Source organism: Manis javanica, chromosome 6 (genome assembly GCF_040802235.1).
Source record: "Manis javanica isolate MJ-LG chromosome 6, MJ_LKY, whole genome shotgun sequence".
NCBI classification, from domain to species: domain Eukaryota; kingdom Metazoa; phylum Chordata; class Mammalia; order Pholidota; family Manidae; genus Manis; species Manis javanica.
Window position 1 is genome coordinate 146,384,557 of NC_133161.1, and position 20,259 is coordinate 146,404,815.

A 20,259-nucleotide genomic window follows, 5' to 3' on the forward strand; every position below is an offset into this window, starting at 1 on the left:
AGAATAGTGTCCACAAAAAATACGTGCTCAATAAATATTTATTGGTCATTGAATGGAAGACTAAATGAATGAAAGAATGCCACTGGGTCGCGGATTGTGGCATTTGGATCTTATTCATTGGTGTCTTCATTGTTTAAAGCAATATCTAACATATAGTAGACACTCAGTTTATTTCAGTGTGTTACAATGAGATAAAATCAAGTCAAGCATGCAATTTTCATGTTATTCCGTAACTTACTTCAGTGAAATGAGTTTTTGACTTGGGTGGAAAATGCCTTTTTGTTTTCTAGATAACTGCAGAGAAAGACATATTGAAGATTATGAATTCTAAGCAATTTAATAGACTTCAATAAAGGTTATTGAATGAACATTTATTATTCATTCCATTGATTTATTGGAATGACTGTTGCATATATTCAGTACTCTGTTATAAAGGGACCATGATAGTGTGGGCCTGTTTAATTTTACAAACAGAATTGAGAAACTGGTTAGTTTTGTAAACCACTAAGCTCATAATTTAAAGCTTCCAGAGTATGATTTCTTTAGATAAACCTCCCCAAACTTCCTATTTGAGGCCACAGAGTCGTAAATCCAGCATTGTATCAAGAAAAGTTTCCTGAATGCCAGGCAGAACTCATGGGCATTTAAAATAAATTATTAACTTAACAGTAGGATGTTGAAGTATGCATGATTCATTATGGACATTCTCAGTGCCTTAAAAATAACATTTTTTAATGGTGCCAACTTCTGTGGAACCCAGAACTTCTCACAAAGCCATTTATTTATGCTATGGGACCGTCAAAGACTGACTAATAGGGCAGAGAATGGGAAAGACTGAATTGTAGAACCGTTGTATACCAGATACTGTGCTAAGTGTTTCATATCTGTCACCTTGCAGCTTCTAGATGTTTGAGAACACCACCACATTTGTTTATTTGAACGTGGTTCTATGTGCTGGGTTGTTTTTTTTTCTATGCCATGTTTTTCTAACTTAGTTCTCACAACATTCAGTATATTTTTAGAACTAAAATACTATTTTCCCACTGAGTTATTTACCCCCTTTGGCTATAAAAACAAGCTGTTTTCTAAGGCTTTACTGATAGAAGCAAATAACTATATCCTGAACTTTTTTTAATCACTCTGAATTAAAACAATAACTTCCATCACTTTCTCTAATTAATTTCCCACAAGTTATTCTTCATATTTTGTTTTATTTTCTTAATACAGACATGACTTGAGCATTTATATTTTTGCAACCTGCCCAAGATGTGTGGGGAGGCACTTATGTTTAATGCTTAAACATTCACAGTTTGATCACCTCACTTTACTCCTAAACATGAATTAATAGTTGTCTGATCCCCCTGCCAGTTCTCCCATGATAAAAAAATAATGCCCTAGAGAATAAGCAAACTATTTTGTTCCATTTAATGTATACAAGTCCCAAAGGAATATTTTTGTCTGGCTCCTAAATTAATATTTTTCCTAAGGGTTTTATGAGCTGCTCTTTTTTTTTCCAAGCTTCTTTAGAAAATACAGTTTCTCTGACAAAATGAAACCACTAGAAAAATAAAGATACTTTATTCATAATATTTAGAAATACTCATATAAAGAGGTTGTTATCTCATGTTTGTAGTTAGTACATTACATTTCAGTATGTCTTCAAACTTTGATGTCTTGAAGATATTTTCTGGACTCATGTCTGTGTGTGTACAAAATTTTGGTTTTTGAAGAGAATAGTATAATGAACTCTGATGTACTCATCATCCAGTTTTGGCAGTTATCAGTATTTTATTGTTCTTGTTTCATTGTCTTCCCCAACTTTTCTTTGTTGTTGTTAAAAGTATTTAAAGCAAATTCAGGAAATATCGTTTTACTCAAATATTTAATATTTTCTCTTATATATAAGGATTAAAAAGAATTAACCATAATACCTATCTCAAGGTCACTAATCTTGTCTTTTGCTGTGTCCGCTGTTAAACCTACCCAAAAATTCTCAATTTCAGGTGTTTTGTCAATTTAGAATGCGTTTATGGATTACAGATATTTTAGAGATTTCGGTTCTCCCTTGACATGTTCTGTCCTTTCATCCTTGCTGTACATCTTTTCTTGTGCTGTTAACTTATTAGTCATAGTCATGTGGAAGTTCTTCCCTGATGTTCCAATATCTGAGTCATCTTTGGTTCTGCTTCTGTCGGCTTTTCTCTCATGATTACCGGTCCCTTCCAGTCTTCCATGTCTACTGATTCTTCATTGTATGCTGGATATTAAGGGTGACACGTCACGGAAACTCTGGATCATGTCATACTCTGTGTGTTGAGTTGGTTCTGATGGACAGCTGAGTCGTAGACGGATTGACGCGATCATGCTGAGGCTTGGTTTGAGGCTTTGTTGGGGTGGTTCTGCTCCATTTTTGCCTTTACTCTTAGGGCATTGTCTTCTGGGGGTCTCGACTGAGTGCCTGAAATATTCACTAAGCTCCCTGGGAAGCTGAGTCTGAGCGCCAGCATCTCCCGACTGCTCCGTAACCTCTAAAAAGGTCTTTAGCTTTTATCCTCCCAGCAGGTTTTTCTTCTAGACCTCTAGTCCTGCTTTGTACACGTGCAATTTGGGAAATGGCCAGTTCCACACCTGGATGGAATTTCTATACTAATTTAAAATTTTCCTTCCGCCTCTCCCTCCCTCGCTGTTACCCTGCCACCCAAATTCTAGCTGCCTTACCAGCCCCTAACTGATCTGTCTCCTTTACCCTGACCTCCCTCTCTGCGCTTGTGCCCAGTTTCCCTAGGTTGTGGTTTGGGGTGAAAATGTAGTTTTCTTGTGCTGAAGATTCATAGTCTTTTGTTGATTATTATGCATGTCTGCAAACAGTCCAACTTTTATAGTTGGTTCAAGTAGAGAAAATCCACTATCAGCCAGTCTTGGATAATGAAAACTAAAGTCTGCAGCACCATTCTTACCAACAAAATTAACAGAATTTCTTCTAATAGGCAGGGCGTGTTTTGCTTTCTCCAGTCCCCCAAAACATCATTAGATAGTTTGTTCAAATCATGCAGCAAAGCCAGCACCTCCATTAAGGTGATGAGTGTCTTAAATTTTTTATAAGTTGTCATAACCCATTTCCTCTCCAGAAAACACACTTTTTTTTTTCTATGCCATTCATTTGTTGAAGAAACTGAATTGTCTTGTAAAAATTCCCACATTCTGGATTTGTATCCTTATTGTGTCATTCAACATGTTCCTCTAGCTTAATACATTTTTTAAAGTGGTTTGGTTGCATACAGGTCAATTTGGGGGGACGGGCATAGGAATCCTTCGCAGTCTTCCTATTGCATTATTTCAGGAGCTGTATAATGTCTGTTTTCTCCATTTAATGATGTATAAAATTTTATAAAGTTCCTATAAAGGTTCCCATCAACCTTTGACCTAATGTTTTACCCACTTTTATTATTTAGCTGTCTCAGTACATTATTGCATTAAAAGTTGTGAAATGGTGATTTTCTAGTTCTCTCGTTCTTTCTGCATTTATTAGCTATAATTCTTCTTTAAAGACCTTTGCTTATAAACCATTTAGAAACTACAATGAAGGCAAAATAAATGCATGATTCTGTTAAACTTCAGGATAATGAACTCGTACTCTAGCAGTCTCCATTGAGGACCAGTGGAGTTGATTTTGTTTATTTTGTAGTATCATTATGAACTCATGGATTTTAATACATTTGATGTGTTTCAGTCCATTGAGTCATTCTTTTGATGCTCAAATTATTCCACTTAGCCAGTGGGAGCATCTTTTTTTTTTATTAAAGTATCATTGATATACCATCTTACTTGGTTTCAAATACATAACACAGTGGTTCAACATTTACCCATATTATCAAGTCCTCACCCCCTCCAGTGTGGTGACTGTCCATCAACATAGTAAGATGTTACAGAATCATTAACTATATTCTCTGTGCTGTATTACCACCCCCATGACCAGCCTCTGTTGTGATTGCGAATTACTGTGCCCTTTAATCCCCTTACCCCCACCCCCCCACTCTCCCAACCCCTCCCCCTTGGTAACCACTAGTCCCATCTCAGTGTCTACGAGTCTACTGCTGTTTTATTCCTTCTGTTTTGCTTTGTTTTCATATTCCACAAATAAGTGAAATCATTTGGTATTTGTCTTTCTCTTCCTGGCTTATTTCACTGAGCATAATACCCTCTAGCTCCATCCATGTTGTTGCAAATGGTAGGACTTCTTTTTATGGCTGAGTAATATTCCACTGGGTATATGTAGCCAGTGGGAGCATCTTTAAGTTGACTCGTGTGTCCTTTTGACATGATCCCAATAGTCTTTGGTAGCTCCCTTGCTTTTAGGTAAGATGTCCTAGGCTTATTTTGAACATTTCCTGTCTTAGCCCTGGAATCAAACAATTCTCGTAGGACCGTGGTTCCTTCAAGTGGAAAATAGTAGTTAGAGACCAGAATCTGTGCCCTGGGGATGCTTATCATTAATACTGGCTTGTCATTGCTAGAGGCCTTTTCAGGGCCCAGAGGTAGGAAATAGGCATTTGTTATGGAGAGAAAACATGAGTTTGTACTAATATCCAAGTGAAGTTTAAGATTTCAACATTTTTACTTGAAGTTCTTAAATATTACATATTTATATCTCGTTTCTCTTAATGCTGAAAATTGTGGTTCCAAATGACTTTAACACAGTTACACATTTGATGTGAGTGAGGGCAAGACTGATTTGAAATAATACCAATATTATTACAGATATTAAGGAGACTATTGGTTCTTTTTGTCCCTAGGAGCCCATTAAACAAAATAGTGTGTTTGTCACTTAAAAAATTATTCTCTGATTGGTTATGTCACAGTATAACCTATAGCTAGGTTTATTTTTTTCAGTTTGCTTTCAAGTTTTAGAAATTACTTTTTCTTCTGTTTGGTTCAATTCTGAAATGAGTTACTAAAGACATTACATGTTTCCAAGTTTAAAACTATAGGACAAGGTACATTCAGCAAAGTCTAGTTTTGACCCCTTTTCCATTCCCCTAGAAATAACCATTTTTAGGAGCTTTCACTTCATATTACTTCTAGCAAATAGGCACAAGTGTTCACATGTGTACACACTTGTGCGTGTTTGTGTTCCTCCCTCCTTCCCACACAAATGGAAGCACACTGCGCGTAGGCTGCTATACCTTCAGGGATTCGTGGATAGAAACCCTTCCGTGGAGACAAGAATCCCTCCTGGTCTACAAGGGAAGACACGTATGTTAAGAAATAACTGTAATACAATTGTTCACCGATGTCGTAGAGGTATATAGACTAAGTGCCCTTAGACACACATCATGGACACTTTTCTAGGGAGGGTGAATCAGTTAGGGAAAGCCTCAGAGAAATGACCTTTGAGCCAGATTTTAAAGAATGAGCCTGGGTTGGAGTATATACACTCTGCAGCAGGAATCAGGGAAGAACTTCTGTATTACAAAATCAGCCAACCCACCTTTGCTAGCGCACTGGTGTGGCACAGGAAACATTTGCACTACATTGGAAAAGTCTGAATAACATTCTTGAAAAGCCTTTAAAAGGAATATATGAGATCCTATTTCATAGGCTGTCTGTACTTATGCTCAGTCTAGAAATATCTTTTTAAGAAGCTATAAGAAAACAAATCCTCCTTTATACATTAGTGTGAATAGATTTTACATCAAAATAATAGCATGACTTTTATAAAGACAATATAAACAGTGCTTAGTTTACAAACTTTATGGCAAAATGAAGAGTGAAAATTAGTTTTTGTAAAAGTTTATCGTCTTTTCTCTGGTTGATAGTCCTTGGGTTCATCTGTAATTATTAAGTATCCATCATTTGCCCAATACTCTTTGTAGGTAGTAAGGAAGCCAAAGTAAAAATAGAAATAGTTCTAGGTTAAAACTTTCAGAACTAAAGCATATCTTCTACTATCAGTGTTTCATAAAGAAAGTATGTTTTTTCAAAACCCTTAAGGAAAAGGTGTAATTTATTTGGGTTATAAGATGCCTTTAGTTTTTATACCTGTAGGAATGCTCAGTGATGAGTAATTCCAGATCATTTTGTGCCTTGACTGCGGTGGTAGTCCCACAACATGTAATACAATGTGATAAAACGACAGGATTATACACACGTTGTACCCATTTGAAATTCTGGGTTTTGACACTGCTATATAGTCATGTAAGATTTAACTGTTGGGGGAAACTGGTGAAGGGTACATGGGAACTCTCTGTACTGTCTATGCATCTTCTAATGAATCTGTAATTATTTCAAAACAGAAAGTTGTTGTTAAAAGGGTTATTATGCTGGTTGTTGCTTGAGAATAGATTACAGGGGGCCAAGACAGAATCAGGGATCCTAGTTAGGAGTAATGTTACGAGTTGATTACAGTAATCCAGGAAGGAGATAAGGGCTGATAGACTAGGTCGGTGGCACTAGAACGGGGTAGGGGTGGGGTGAGGAAGAGTTGAATTCTCAATATACTTTGAAGGTAGTGTTAACAAAATTTGCTGATGGATTGGACGTGGGTGTGGGAGAAGAGAACGAAAGACAACACGTTTTTGGCCTGGACTGTCGGAAGAATGAAGAAGAGACAGTGACGAGAAGCAGCAACAGGTGAGGATGCCTGAGACTCGGCTTGGCAAGAAAAGCTACACAACACACCCTCCTCCGTCAGCGGCAGCTTGGAGCCTGCGAGACCGAGGGACAGTGTGTGATGTTAAGTGGGTGCCCTTTGTTAACCTGCTCCCTGGCAGCTGAGTTATCTTGGCCTCGCCCTGGTTCTTCTGGAAAGATGCATGTGTTTGATAAACAGGAAGTCGTTTCCATGGATGTGGAAAGAAGAAATGATAGAGGCCAGTGGCAGAGACCTGCTACTGGCTGCGGCTGGCTTGGAATTGGCGACACCGTCTCCAGGCGGCCACCCGAGCTGAGCACACACGCCCCTTTCCCCCGCTCAGCCCAGTTGTCCCGTCACCGCGGAAAGGGAAGCGTTTCTGCTCTGGCGCGTGGCCTGTAGTCACGGTGTGCTCCTTCTCAGCCGTTGGTCGGTCACGGGTCGTAGACTTAGCAGACAAATAGAGACACTGTCTGTTTATGGTGGAAAAGTGACGTATTTTAAGAAGAGTTGGCTCCCCCCCACTATCCCGTTCGTGGCATGCCTCTGTCACCCCAGTGGAACCGGACTGAGGAAGTCAAGGCTGCCTTATGTGCATTTTTGCTCTTTGAAAGGTTAGAATCTAAATGTACCACAAGATATTTCTTCCTGAGTCAGACTGGCACAAAATTACAAGGAACGAATTCTGCGGCAAACTTCATGCATGCTGGTGCTCTGACACTTACGGGACTTCGAAGTCATTCCCTCCACTTCTGATAATGCTACGCCTCATGAGGTGTTAAACCCCTTAGTGTCACTAACTTATGTTCTCTTTTGTGTGGAAGACCAGATTTAAAAAGATTGAAGAAATGTAGTGCCAAGTGACATACGGCAACTAGAAAGTGAGAAACACAACATAAGACTCCTTACTGCTGATAAGAGCTTGAAACAGGAGAATCATTTTCTTCTTTTAAGTAACAGTCATCTCATCCTCGTCTGGGCTGGAGTGGTTGGAGTGAATCTGTGACCGAGAAAACACTTTATGTTTGCCCCAGAGGGGTAGCCGTGGCCAGACAGGTAAGTAGTTAGTTGATGGTGGAAAAGGAGTTACTGCGGTGGAGTTTACACAGCAAGCATCTTAATTGAAGCCCGTCTAGACTGGGAGGCGGTGGCAGCAGGAATCTAGGACTCCAGGAAGCTAGGGTGGTGGCTGCAGTGCGGGTGCTGGGGACAGAAGATGCGGGCGGTATCTTGCCTGGTGTTTGGAGGACCAGGTCACTGAGGGGCCTGGGAGAAGCAGAACAAGTCTTCAGGGCCCCTTGCAGCCAGGGTCTGTCCCGAGAAGATCCAGAACGCGTCTTCCTCGGAGCGTCGGGTGGTTCAGGAGCCGCTCCGTCCCATTCACCTCCCGAAATGGCCCCGGTGTGATCCGAATGCTGGGACTTCGTGTCAAGTCCCCGCTGGACTTCTGCTCGGGGTTTCTTCACTGAAAGTCAAATATCACACTTGAGCTTGAGGACATTTTTCTGCCTGCCTGCGGAGCGCACAGGAACATAAAGCGGCCATCTGTCAGCGGGCAGCTGGAAGGCGATCTCAGCAGGCCCGAAATGCACCGCAGGCTGCTGGCTTCCTGGCACACCCACGCGGCGCGGGAGGTTTACACGGAAAGCAAACTAATGGGATGGGGGTTGGGGGCGGGGGTGGTAGTAAGATGGGCAAAAATCAAAGCTGCGGCGACAGTGAGAATGGCATCGAGCTGTTAAGATGGTCCTGTATTGGAGAAGAGCACGATGATGCGGAGGAGGAGAAAATTTAAACATCAAACAAAATGACCAGGAAGAGACACCTGATGTTTGCAGCCAATACTTTAAAAAAAAAAGTGATTCATATATTTTCTTTATATGTCTAGGAATATTGTAGGTATCTTTTGGGGAAATACTGTGTGGTTTAAGCTCTTTTATCCAGTGTGATAGTTTTAACCAGAACTATGTAACAGTGACAGTTGATGTACATGTAATGATTACCTTCAAGCACTGCAGAATCCTGACCAACCAAGTGCTTAAGTATTCTCTCTGTAATATATAGTGGATTAAAAAAAAAAAAAGTATTCTCTCTGTAATATATAGTGGACTTTTTAAAAAATAGCTTTTTTAATGTCTTTGAAAGTTAGCTATAGCATATATGATAACTCTTAAGTAAAGTACAAGTGTATTTCCAAACATGCTGTACTTTTTTGACCATAACATGTAGCAGAGTTTTATTTCTATTTAGCAGATCAAGACGTGGGGATATTGGCAGAGTAAATGGTTTGTCCAAGGACAACCAGTGTGTCATTATAGAGATAAAACAGAAGTAGGCTACATTCTATCAGCTCGTGGTGCATGTAACAATTTTGAGAACTTTCCAATCATTTTGGGAAAACAAAGTGCTTAGAAAATATGAACAGTTTTTTTTTTTTAACAAAGGAAGATTACTTATTTTGGAAATCATGAAATTAATCATTTTGTTGTATTTAAGAAGCTCTTTGATGTGATCTGATAATTGGTATTTACTGCCAGACGAATGTCTCTTGGGTATTTTAATTAATGGGTGGCTTGGCCAAATGAGCTTCTCATGGTAAACCTTCATAAGGGTTTATTTTTATGTTTCTTAAGCATAGCTGTCTCTTCAAAGCTCTTTAATTAGACAAAGTTTAGCAGCTAAAACATATTATTAGAATAATTAGGCCTTGGGTTAAGAGAAAGAGGGGGTCAAAGGAGCAGGTACTGTTAGAGAACGGCCTCCTAAAATAAACAGCGTTGTACATCTGATGGATGTCCACTTCTTTAACAGCTTATATTAAGTTACTATCCCTAGTTAGGGACTTTGTGTTGTTTAAAGTTGATTTGACAGATCTTAGCAGAAGCCTAAACACACACGAGTGTGAGCTCATTTGTCACCACCTCTAAACGCCGGTTGGAAGCTGTGTTCTAGTCCTTTTACCTTTGAGGCTAAAGACTTATTTTATTTTACCTTTTTTTCCTACTAAATTGATAATCTTGGCCATAATAATGATTGCTTTTGAGAGGAATGCTTCAAAGATCTTGTGTGTGGGTCATTAATAACCCTAACAATTACAGCAATTCCTTTGCAGGGTCTTTAAAGACAGATCATTTAAATGATCTACTTATTTAACATTACTCTTAAAATTACCATAGTAATTGGGCTCCAAAATTTTATGTTCTTTGTGGTCAGACTGTAGTTTGAATCTGTACATGTCTGTCATTTAGCTCCCCTTCTTCCCATCCCCTGCCCCTATTTCTTGTCCTGAGCTCTCAGTCTTGAATTCGCGGGCATATGTTTTACCTCAAACTCCCTCTTTGTGATAAAGAAAAGTTAGACCTGACTTGTCCTGTGGATGATTGAGATGGTACCAAAATAACTGGGTGTTATTACTGAAGCTACTATGGATAGACAAACAATAATACACTTATTTACATTGTGTACTTGTTCACTTTCCCACTGTTTCAGGCAAATATGTCTTTTCCCCAGCTAGATCAGTTGGCTTAAGGAGAGTGCTGATGAGACTATTAGAAATTTCAAAGAGTAAACTGTACCACTGACATTTCTAATCCCATCAGCTGTCCCGACCTGTGTATGCTGTTAGTTACATGAATTGCTGGTTTAGGGATATATAGATCATTGGTTCATTGTAAGCCTACTGCCACTATTAGAAAAATCTATTTGCTATATCTTAGTTAGCAACATAGCCAATGAAATCATTACATTTAAAGTGGTAGAAACTTCACTTGGTTTTCTATTGATATTATCTGTAAAAATTAATAACATAGTTTTAAAAACATTTGGTGAGCCCAATAAATGCAGGTGTAAAGATGTAGGCATATTATGATGCATTCCAGAGAATAGCCGCCAAGTGTGTACACTTTTAGGTCAAATCTTGAAGCTCTGAGAAAGCAGAAGAGATGTTAGCCTAAACAGAGTCCTGGATAAAGCAGTTTTTCCCCCTTAGCAATGACCAATTTCTGTCTACTCTTTCCTAAAATGATTGATTATTGTGACTCACCCTTTAGCACACAGGAAATATTGCTGATAGTTATTTCCATTTGCATGCTTGCTGTGTGTATGTAATCTTTTGCACTGGAGCTATGAAAAGGAAGGTGTTGAGTGTTAATGTGTTAATGATCCTTGCTCGGAACTCTCTTTCTTATGGTACAGCGTGTGTATTCGTATGCAACACAGTTAAAATACTCTGGGTACTGATTACTAAGGGATTTTTATAGGTACAAACCAGGACTGTTAGTGTGTTGTTTTCCGTTTGTTCGCTTCACTTTAACTCATGCATTTGATAGCCCCCTTGCGCCCCTCCTTAGGAACTCTCAGTGTCTGAAGTGCGAGCTGACTGTGTTCTTCTTCGCCGCAGACCACCTGGTGGCCCATGGCAGAATGGCGGAGAAGGAGGCCCGTCGGAAGTTCAAACAGATTGTTGCCGCCGTCTCTTTTTGTCACTGTCGGAACATTGTCCATCGTGATCTAAAAGCTGAAAATTTGCTTCTGGATGCCAATCTGAATATTAAAATAGCAGGTGAGAAGCGTGTTGAGGATACGAAATAAGAATAAAGACGCTTTTCTTTCAAGGGCATTAAAGCAAGGGATTATCTATTTCCATTTATTCAGAAAGAAGTGAAAATAAAGGATTTGAGTGTGCGTGTGTGGCTTGAAAATCAGTAAACTTTCAAAATACATTTATCTTAGTTTTCATGTAGTATTAGGTTGATCCACAGTAGGGAGAAAGAAAAAAGGGAAATTGGAAATTGTATTATTTATAAAGAAAAACATACAGGATAAAGTGGTGAGAAAAACTGCTAAAATTGTATAGCCTCTCAGCTTCACTTGAGGTTGATTTGTGTCCCCGCTGATAGACGGCATGTTTATTCTCAAGTCTGTAGTTCTATAGTAATTTGAAGAGTAGTCTTCAAGGAGTACATCTCCTGTCTGCTTAGCTGGCGGTGCCTGAACGGGGCTGTTCCTCGTCTCAGGCGGCTCTGCCTCAGTTTTAATGAGCTACAGCATTCGCCCAGCCAGCACAAGCTCACCACCTATTGATAGAAGAAAGTGACTGCAGTCCATATAGAAACTATTAATATGAAAACAAAACATTTTTGTTTCCTGACAGTTTTCTGCATTGTGCTGTGTATCCCCCTCTCCTCCTCCAGATAGAAGGGAGGGAGTTGCATATGGGAAACCAAAGTAGAGCAAGAATATAACTGCCTTGAAAAGCCAAGGTAAAAGCACTTCTCCAGATTTCCCTCCTCAGTAGAGTAGAAATTGAGAGTTCGGACTTACGTCACAGGTCAGAGTACCTATGTAGTCAGTACCCTGCAGCTCGGTGCTTCTTCTGGCAGCTGCTTCTGTGAAGATACGTCTGTTCCCTTTCAGACTCTACTTTTACCTCCTTGGAGTGTCACATAGCTTGTTGTTTATCCAAGTCAGGTTGACGGATGTGCACTGTGTGGAACCCTCACACGGTTGCAAGCTCTTTGAGTCTGTGTTTGCTCAGTACGTAGACAGGAATTAGATGCTTTCTCTGTCTTTTGTAAAATCATGTTCTTCCTTCGCCCTTATGTCTGCTTTATGTTCTCCAAAGCTCTCAGTTCCCACGGAGGGGGGTAGCATGGGCAGGCCTGGCATTTCCAACCCCTCTTACATAATTATTCTTTGTAGCTTCAGTTAAATTAGTGTTAATAACATCTACTAGGCTTCACAATCCTTCCAAGTATAATAAAATGTTGTGTTAATTTCCTTTTGTTGCTGTGACCAATTATCACAAATTTAGTGGCTTGAAAGGACACAGACTTACTACCTTAAAGTCCTGGGGGTCAGAGTCTGAAGCAGGTCTCGGGGGACTGACATCCGGTTCTCAGAAGGCCTGTTCTGCCTGGAGGCCTGGCGCCTCCATTGCCTTGGCCTCTCAGGGTCTAGAGGCCCCCGCATTCCTTGGCTGTCCCTTCCTCACGTCACCCCACCTCTTGGCCTACTGTCACCCACCCCCACTCCTCGTCGGGTCCTCCTGCTGTCCTTGTGAGGACACCTGTGATTGCACTGGACCCTCCTGAATGATCCAGGTGGTCTCCCTGTCTCTAGACCCTTAACCCAGTCATGCCTGCTGAAATCTTCTGCCACGTAAGCAGCACCTCACAAATCCCATGGATCAAGGGCGTGGATGTCTTTGTGGGCTCTTATTCAGCTTGCCACATATGTTAGTGGAGGGTTCTTTGAATTATCGATTTGGTAGTGAGTTAAAAGAAGGCCTTTTTTTCCTTCAACAGTTTTTTTCTGCTTTCACTGATCAAAGGTTAAACTTTTTTTAAAAAAATACTTCCTGGGTCTTGATTTTCAATTTAGAACCATTTTGATTTAGTTAAGGGAAATTTGTGTAGCTTTTAGTTTTTGCATTGAGAAGCCAAGTGTAGAAGTGCAGGGGTCAGGGACAGTGGAAATTAGGAACTCTGCTGCACTTGGGTAAAGAGATTTTTAAATGCTTTTCTTTGTTAACAGTTAAAACAAATCCATGTAGTCACAGGAGGAGTCTCTACTTGCTGTGGAATTAGAGACTCCTAGGGGCCAGCCCTGGGCTCTCTCTGTGGTAACATATATACTTTGGCAAGATTTTTAAGTTCATCAGCCCAAAGCCTGCATTTTTATTATTTGTTTTCAGACCAAAGCAAAGAATAAATAAGCACCTCTAGTTTTGTGCCCAGCTGTAATATCTAACATCATCTTTGTTCATACGTTCTTTCCTACGTGACATAATTCCTGTAATTCCCCCTCATCCGCTGCCTCACTTTCTGCATCTTTCCGTTGCCCACTGTGAGCTGCAGTCTGTAAGCAGACAGCCGTCCTCCGGACATCGTCAGAAGGTCCCTAGTAGCCTCATGCTCCATCACCATCCCTCATCCCTTACTTCATCTCATCGCGTAGGCATTTTATCATCTCACATCACAAGAAAAAGGTATACACAGTATAATAAGATACTTGGGGAGAGGGACCACATTCATATAACTTTTATTACAGCATATTGTTATAATCATTCTATTTTATTATGAGTTATTGCTGTTAATCTCTTACTGTGCCTAGTTTATAGATTAAACTTTATCCTAGGTGAGTATGTATGAGAAAAAGCATAGCACGTAGAGGCTTCCGTGCTGTCTGCAGTTTCAGGCATCCGCTGGGTATCTCAGAATGAAGGCCCCTCGGATCAGGGGGCACTGCTACACTCATTTTCTCAACCATTGCCTGAGTTTCCTTTCATACGCATGAGTTCGATGGAATTCCTGTCCTCACCTGCGTACTCTTCATGAACCGAATGGACCTAATGGGAAAGTGCTTCTAGGTAAGGCTGACAGCATGACCGATTTTGGAGAGATGTGTTAGGTGGTTCTGAGTGGCTAAGGGGAGATGAAGTCAGGTTTTAGGCCTACCTTCTTCTACTAAGCTTCGTAGAGTGGGTGTTTCTCATGCACTGAAGTCCGGTGGCAGCCCTGCCCCGCGTGCGTCCTCGACACCGTCTCACCAACCACGTTGCTCGCTTCACCTCCGTATGTCACATTTTGGTGATTCTCTCAATATTTCAGACATTTTCGGTATTATATTTGTTATGTTATTCTGTGATCAGTGATTACAGCTCACTGAAAGCCCAGGTGGTGGTTAGCATTTTCTAGCCGTGAATTGTCTTTTTAGCCAAGGTAGGTACCTTGTTTTTTTCAGACACAGCGCTACTTCACACTTAATGGGCTGCAGGGTAGGGTCAATGACTTTTATGCGCGCTGGGAAACCATGCCATTCATTTGACTCCCTCCGAGCTAGGGCTGCGTTCTACACACTCAGCATTCCTTTCAGGCCCCTGATCTTTTCAGGGGTCTTGTTGATGAATTATTAGAAATCTCAGGAGGAAGAAATTACTGTATTTGAAAGAAAATGAGACAGAAAAGAGTTATTTTATTTTAAAGTATTGTTACTCTTAAGTACATCATCTTTAAAATCATATATATATTCTAGTAGCAAGTTAATATGGAATTAATGAAAACTCAGATAATAGTATTTTAGGAATTCAAGTTTTCCTTATGTCAGTGTTTAGTGAAGTGGTTTTGATGGAAAGATTATACATCCTGTTCAAATACAGAGGGTGGATAAGTTCTAAGGATCTTTGTGTTTATATTCATTTATTTTTACTTTTTATATGAATTAATGTGGCAATTTATACTTGGTACTAAAGAAATCTGCCTATTATAAAAGCCCATGGCAGCGCTCTCCAAGAAAATATATGTTCTTTGGATATGAGAGGTAAATTTCAGTTACAGGTATTAAAAGATTTCAACATCATTCCATGATTTAGGAGTTTTTGTGCTTAAATTCTTATCGATGAATTTTTGTTCTAGTGCTTTTTCTAAAGAGAACGAAGTTCAGGTAAATAAATTTGTTTTCTTTCTCAGTTTATATTAAAAACATTCCTCTTCTTAATGTCAGTAGCAACCGTGTCCTCTGGAGAATTATTTAAATGACATTCTGTCATTAGTGATCCAGAATAATCAGTGATGGTTTTCAGAGTAAAGGATTTTATTCCTGAAAGGCAGAGCTATCAAGGCTAGAACTAAGGATTTGCAGTGGTTTTCTGAAATCTTATCCGCTGTTAACAAAGGCTCTTTGCTCAGGTGTCATGGGAAAAAGAAAAGAAGTGTGAAGACATGGCTCCTACCATCAGGAATTTATAGTCTATTTGGGCAGCAAATGCTCAAACCTTTGAAAAGTTAAATAACACTGAAATTATGGTTTTCATAATTGGTGTATGTATGGCATTATGTGGTGTTACATATAATATATAGTGTTACATGCCCACACAACTTCGCCAAGCATTTCCACCTATATCATTTAATTCCATCATATTTGACATACTTACCTATCTTATTTAGAAAACATTAGAGCTTTTGAAGCACATACCTTTAACTTTCCAAAACTATGAGTTTCATATAAAGAGTACTTGTGCAGATTTCTTTAATATAAAGAGTCCACTACTGGGAAAAGAAGAGGATTCTTGGCCTCTAACCTTTCACTCCCTGTGATGTCTGAGGATCCAGAGGAGCAGGGGAGGGGTAGGGGGGCGGCACCGCATGGTTCTCTTTGCGTATAGCCAGCATCCCTGGGTGACAGCGTGGCCAACAGCGACTAAATTTTAGTTTGGTACAATAGGAGAGATGTTACAAGGCAGGTCATGAATCTTTGTTGCATTAATTGTACAGTCTAATTACCATCAGTTTGTACAATTCCTTTAGATTGTGAATGCCACAGGGACTGTAACAACACCTTGCTGATTGTTACCCCCGTTGCCTAGCACGGACCTCTTGCATAGTAGGTGTTCAGTCACTTTGTTGATCTGAACTTTAGACAGTGGTGATGAGGACATAAATACCCTATTGAACACATGACATTTGAGGTGAGTCTTAAAGGATGAGTAGGATTCTTTAAGGTATAGGTGTAGAGGAGAGCATTGCAGTAAGATCAGCCAGTCAGCAAATGCTGATAAAGCACCTGCTATGTGCAGACACGGATCTAGGCACCGGGGATACAGTAGCAGATAACATAGTCCCTTGGAGCTAACATTCAAATGGGTAGAGAAAGACAGTAAACACAAAAACAAATAAACTCTCCTAAAGGCTATGAAAATGATAAAAATCGAGTTAATACAATAGGATGACCTGTGGGAGAGCTTTCTGCTTTTAAACAGGATAGTCAGAGCCTGCCCGCAGAGGGAAGAGCAATGCGCCCGAGGGCGCAGCTGAGCATATTGAAGGGGGTGGGAGAACAGTAGAGCGGCCGGAGACAATAAGGGGGACGCGGAAGGAGACGGAGTGGGAGAGCCGGCGGCAGTGGGTGGACAACGCGGAGCCTGTGCACGTAGTGGGGGTTCGGGATTTTACATGGCTCACGTTGGGAAGCTGAGTTGCAATCGAGTGCCCTTGGCATGTTTGCAGAAGAGGCAAAGAGCCTGGCTGGTGGGAAGGCTCAAGTAGGGGACTCATGACCAGAAGGCGGGAGAGGTAGGTACTTATACTCGTATGAGTGAAATTGTTTGACTACCAGGCATAATAATCAGACCCTGGTTGGACAGGAGAAAAAGGTGGGGGTAGGGGGCAGGGACCCGGAAGGCAATAGGGAGATCAGGTAAAAGACTGTGAAACGGTAAAATACTGCATAAAGGTGGTGATCTCAGGCATGGAGAGGAAGAAAAAGAAAATACAAGAGAGCCCAGAGGAAGAATTTCTAGGACTGGATAACCAACCAAGTATGTGAGCCAGGAAGAGGGAATTTCTAGTCCAAAATAAATTTAGACAGAGAGAAATCAGATTTTCTCATTGGTGGAGTATGTTAAACTATCAAAGAAAAATGGTATTGTCTTATTTTTAATGGTTGATGCACTGCTGTTTGAAAGTAATTTTACTTCTTGTCCCCAAAGATTAAGCAGAGAAATTTCTGTGTATATACAAGATTGCTTAAGAAAAAGCCTAAATGTAGCTGGCTTACTCCCTGAAGCAAAGTTGTTTGAAATATTCAGACATTATAAGAATGTTCTGAAAATTGTGGAAACTTTTTTTTATGACCTAAGAAAGTTGGAAACTTTTCTCTTTAAATGTCGACTCCCAGAATGGTCTCCATGAGATAGTTTCCACTCCGGTGTTATTGTTTTAGTTGGCAATCAGGAGACAAGAAAGATCTGAAGTGCGGCGACAGCAAAGCCAATATTTTGGAAAGAATTTCCAGAGTGTGTGGATTTAAGGTGCTGTGGAAAGTTTTGACCTTACTGCAGTGAGATCCAGACTGTTCTGTGTTTTAAAAGTAAGAAACTAAAAACATTTCGTAAGTCCACTGACCTTTCACCCCAAGTATAAAATATACTGAGATATAATCATATACGGAAAGAAAGTTTGGAAACCTTGGATTTCTGAGAACCTTCCGTAGAGCAGTGACCGAGAATGGCCCTGACAGGGCCCAGGAAGTAGTTGAGCAGTGTTCATCATACCAGCCCCAAATTTTACACCCAGATCCCAACACCCTTTCTTTACGTAATCCTCAGTACACCTCTCTGATGGACACATAGTAAATTTTGACCCAGAGAGGCTCTGTGACTGAATTCAGGTTATAATATATGTTAGGGCTCACAACACCTCAACCTGTGTTCTCACCCTCAGTGGTGTGTGACCGACCCTCAACCAGAAGGTGCTCAGCAACTTGAATGTATTTGATCCTTGGGAAAATACAAATTGAAAATTTATCTTCTGAATCCTATGCCTTAAAATAGAGCTTTGCAAATGAAAAACTAATATACCTTCATTCAAAGGGCATTTCAGGTATACACAGTTGATGTATTTTGAATGAAAACTTCTGAAGTTAAAACTGAAATGAACAGATTTTTGTATCATGGTACTGGGTTATAAGTAAGGTCTTACTGATCTTGAAAAGTGATTGTACCTTGCTAGACTCAAGAACAATTTTCTGTTTATAGGGCCTTCCTCGCAATAGCTGTGCTATCCATACCAGAGCATTGCTTCTCAGATTTTCCCACCGGTTTTCCTAACACAGAGGGGGATGAACTCACACGGAGTGCGGGCAAGTGGGCCTGGACCACATAATGTGAAATGGCTCACTTTTTTAATCACATGCTTTATCTTCAAATTCACACACATTTTGTGTTCTCCTCAATGTCATAGCTACATCTGTTTTAATATTAAAATTATTCAACTTTATTTAACCTAGAAAAATATGTTCCAGGAAGGTGTATTTTGCTTAACCTATAGTTTCACATAACTCTCGACACACTGCGTGCAGTGTTGTGCTGGGGGATACACCAGCATGCACCAGTCTGCAAAACTGAGAATCAAGAATATCTCCCCCAGTGACAGGTTCCTCTTACACAAATTGATTGCAAATCATTTGTTTGGGGGATAATTAGAAGTCAATAAATGAAGTAATGATTTAGGTCTCCCCACCATCCTTAAGTGGAATAGTTTGGTCAAGTAAGTTTGTTAGGGAGATAATGAGCATGCTTCTCACTCAATTGTTCCATTTATCGTGCAGTTGAAGTAGTTGATTACCAAGATAGTTATGACCAGAATGCAGTTTTTCACCACATTTGTACAAGTTGCATCTGTAGTGGACCATTGGACAATGTAAAACAGAAGGAACACTGATGTTAAAATTCATTTAACGAAGATAAGAATAATTCTCCAGTGCCTTAAGATGAACTTCACGGTTTATATGAATTGTCTTCATTTGATCAGTTCTTGTATGAGCAAATCACGATGTTCATAGGACTTCAAAGCCCAAAATTCTACCACACACGCACACTCACACAATATCTGGTTTGTTTCATTGAGAATAAAGACTATCAACATTCATAGTGTATTATTTGTGAAGAAGTGCTAAATTTGTGTATCCTTTTTATCATTTAAAAACAAACTGAAAAGACCTCAAACAAGTTTGTTTTTTAGGTTCAAAAATGTAGGTATTCCACACACCAGGCTCTGAAGAGTCTTTGGCTGCTCTGGATGTTAAGATGTCAGTATATATGTGGCTTCCAAATGAAACATGACCTCAATTTTAAATTAATACTTTTTCTTATATAATTTAAATAAACTAGTGAGTCACTTACAAAATGGGAAAAATGAATTTTTCTTAATATTTGTAGTAGACTTTGGTCTTTTTATTAATGGATGTATACTTGACATGTAACATTATATTAGTTTCATATGTATAACATAATGCTTTGATATTTGTATATATTGTGAAACAATTATCAGATTAAGTCCAGTTAACATCCTTTGCCATACCTCGTTACCAAAAAATTTTTTTCTTAAGATGAGGACTTTTAAGATCTGTTCTCTTAACAACTTTCATATATGTAATGCAGTATTATTAACTATAGTCACCATGCTGTATGTTTGTATCTTTTGACCAGTTTCTGCATTTCACACCCCCATCTAGCTCCCTGCTGCTGGCAATCACCAATCTGTTCTCTGTAGGATGAGTTTTTTTTTTTTTAATGTTCCACATACAAATGAAATCCTAGGCCTTTCTCCATTTCACTTAGCATAATGCCATCAGGGTCTATCCATGAGGTTGCAGATGGCAAAATGTCATCCTTTTTTATGGCTGAATAATATTCCACATATATACCACATTTTCTGTATCCACTCATCCGTCAGTGGGCTCTTAGGCTGTTTCTGTATCTTGGATATTGTAAATAATGCTGCAGGGAACATGGGGTGCAGATATCTTTTTGAACCAGTGCTTCATTTTCTTCAGATAAATTCCGAAGTGGACTTTCTGGATCCCATGGTAGTGCTATTTTAAATGTATTTAGGAATCCCAGACTGTTTTCCATAGTGGCTGCATTAATTTACACGCCCACCAACAGTGCACAAGGGTTCCCTTTTCTGCACATCTGCATCAATAGTTATTTCTTGTATTTTTGATAATAGCCATTCTGACAGGCATGAGGTCATCTGTCACTGTAGTTTTGATTTACTTTTCCCTGATGTTTGGTGATGTCGAGCATCTTTTCATGTACCTGTTGGCCATCTGTATATTTTTGGAAAAAT

At 39.7% G+C, this 20,259-nt stretch overlaps 1 protein-coding gene across 8 annotated transcripts in view; it reads left to right on the top strand.

Moving 5' to 3' along the window:
• The window catches only part of SIK3 (SIK family kinase 3), a 224,424-nt gene that overhangs the window by 142,334 nt on the left and 61,831 nt on the right, over positions 1 to 20,259 (top strand). For 6 of the 8 annotated variants that reach the window (XR_012132740.1, XM_073239742.1, XM_073239743.1 and 3 more), the window contains exon 4: positions 11,031 to 11,192. The exons of 1 other annotated variant lie outside the window; for it this stretch is intronic. Coding sequence is in view for 6 of the 7 variants with exons in the window: in XM_073239742.1 (XP_073095843.1) it covers positions 11,031 to 11,192 (162 nt within the window). In the remaining variant the exon portion in view is untranslated. Of the gene's footprint in view, positions 1 to 7,106; positions 7,688 to 11,030; positions 11,193 to 20,259 lie in introns of those variants that run through there. One more of the 8 variants, XM_073239747.1, reaches the window with a different exon arrangement.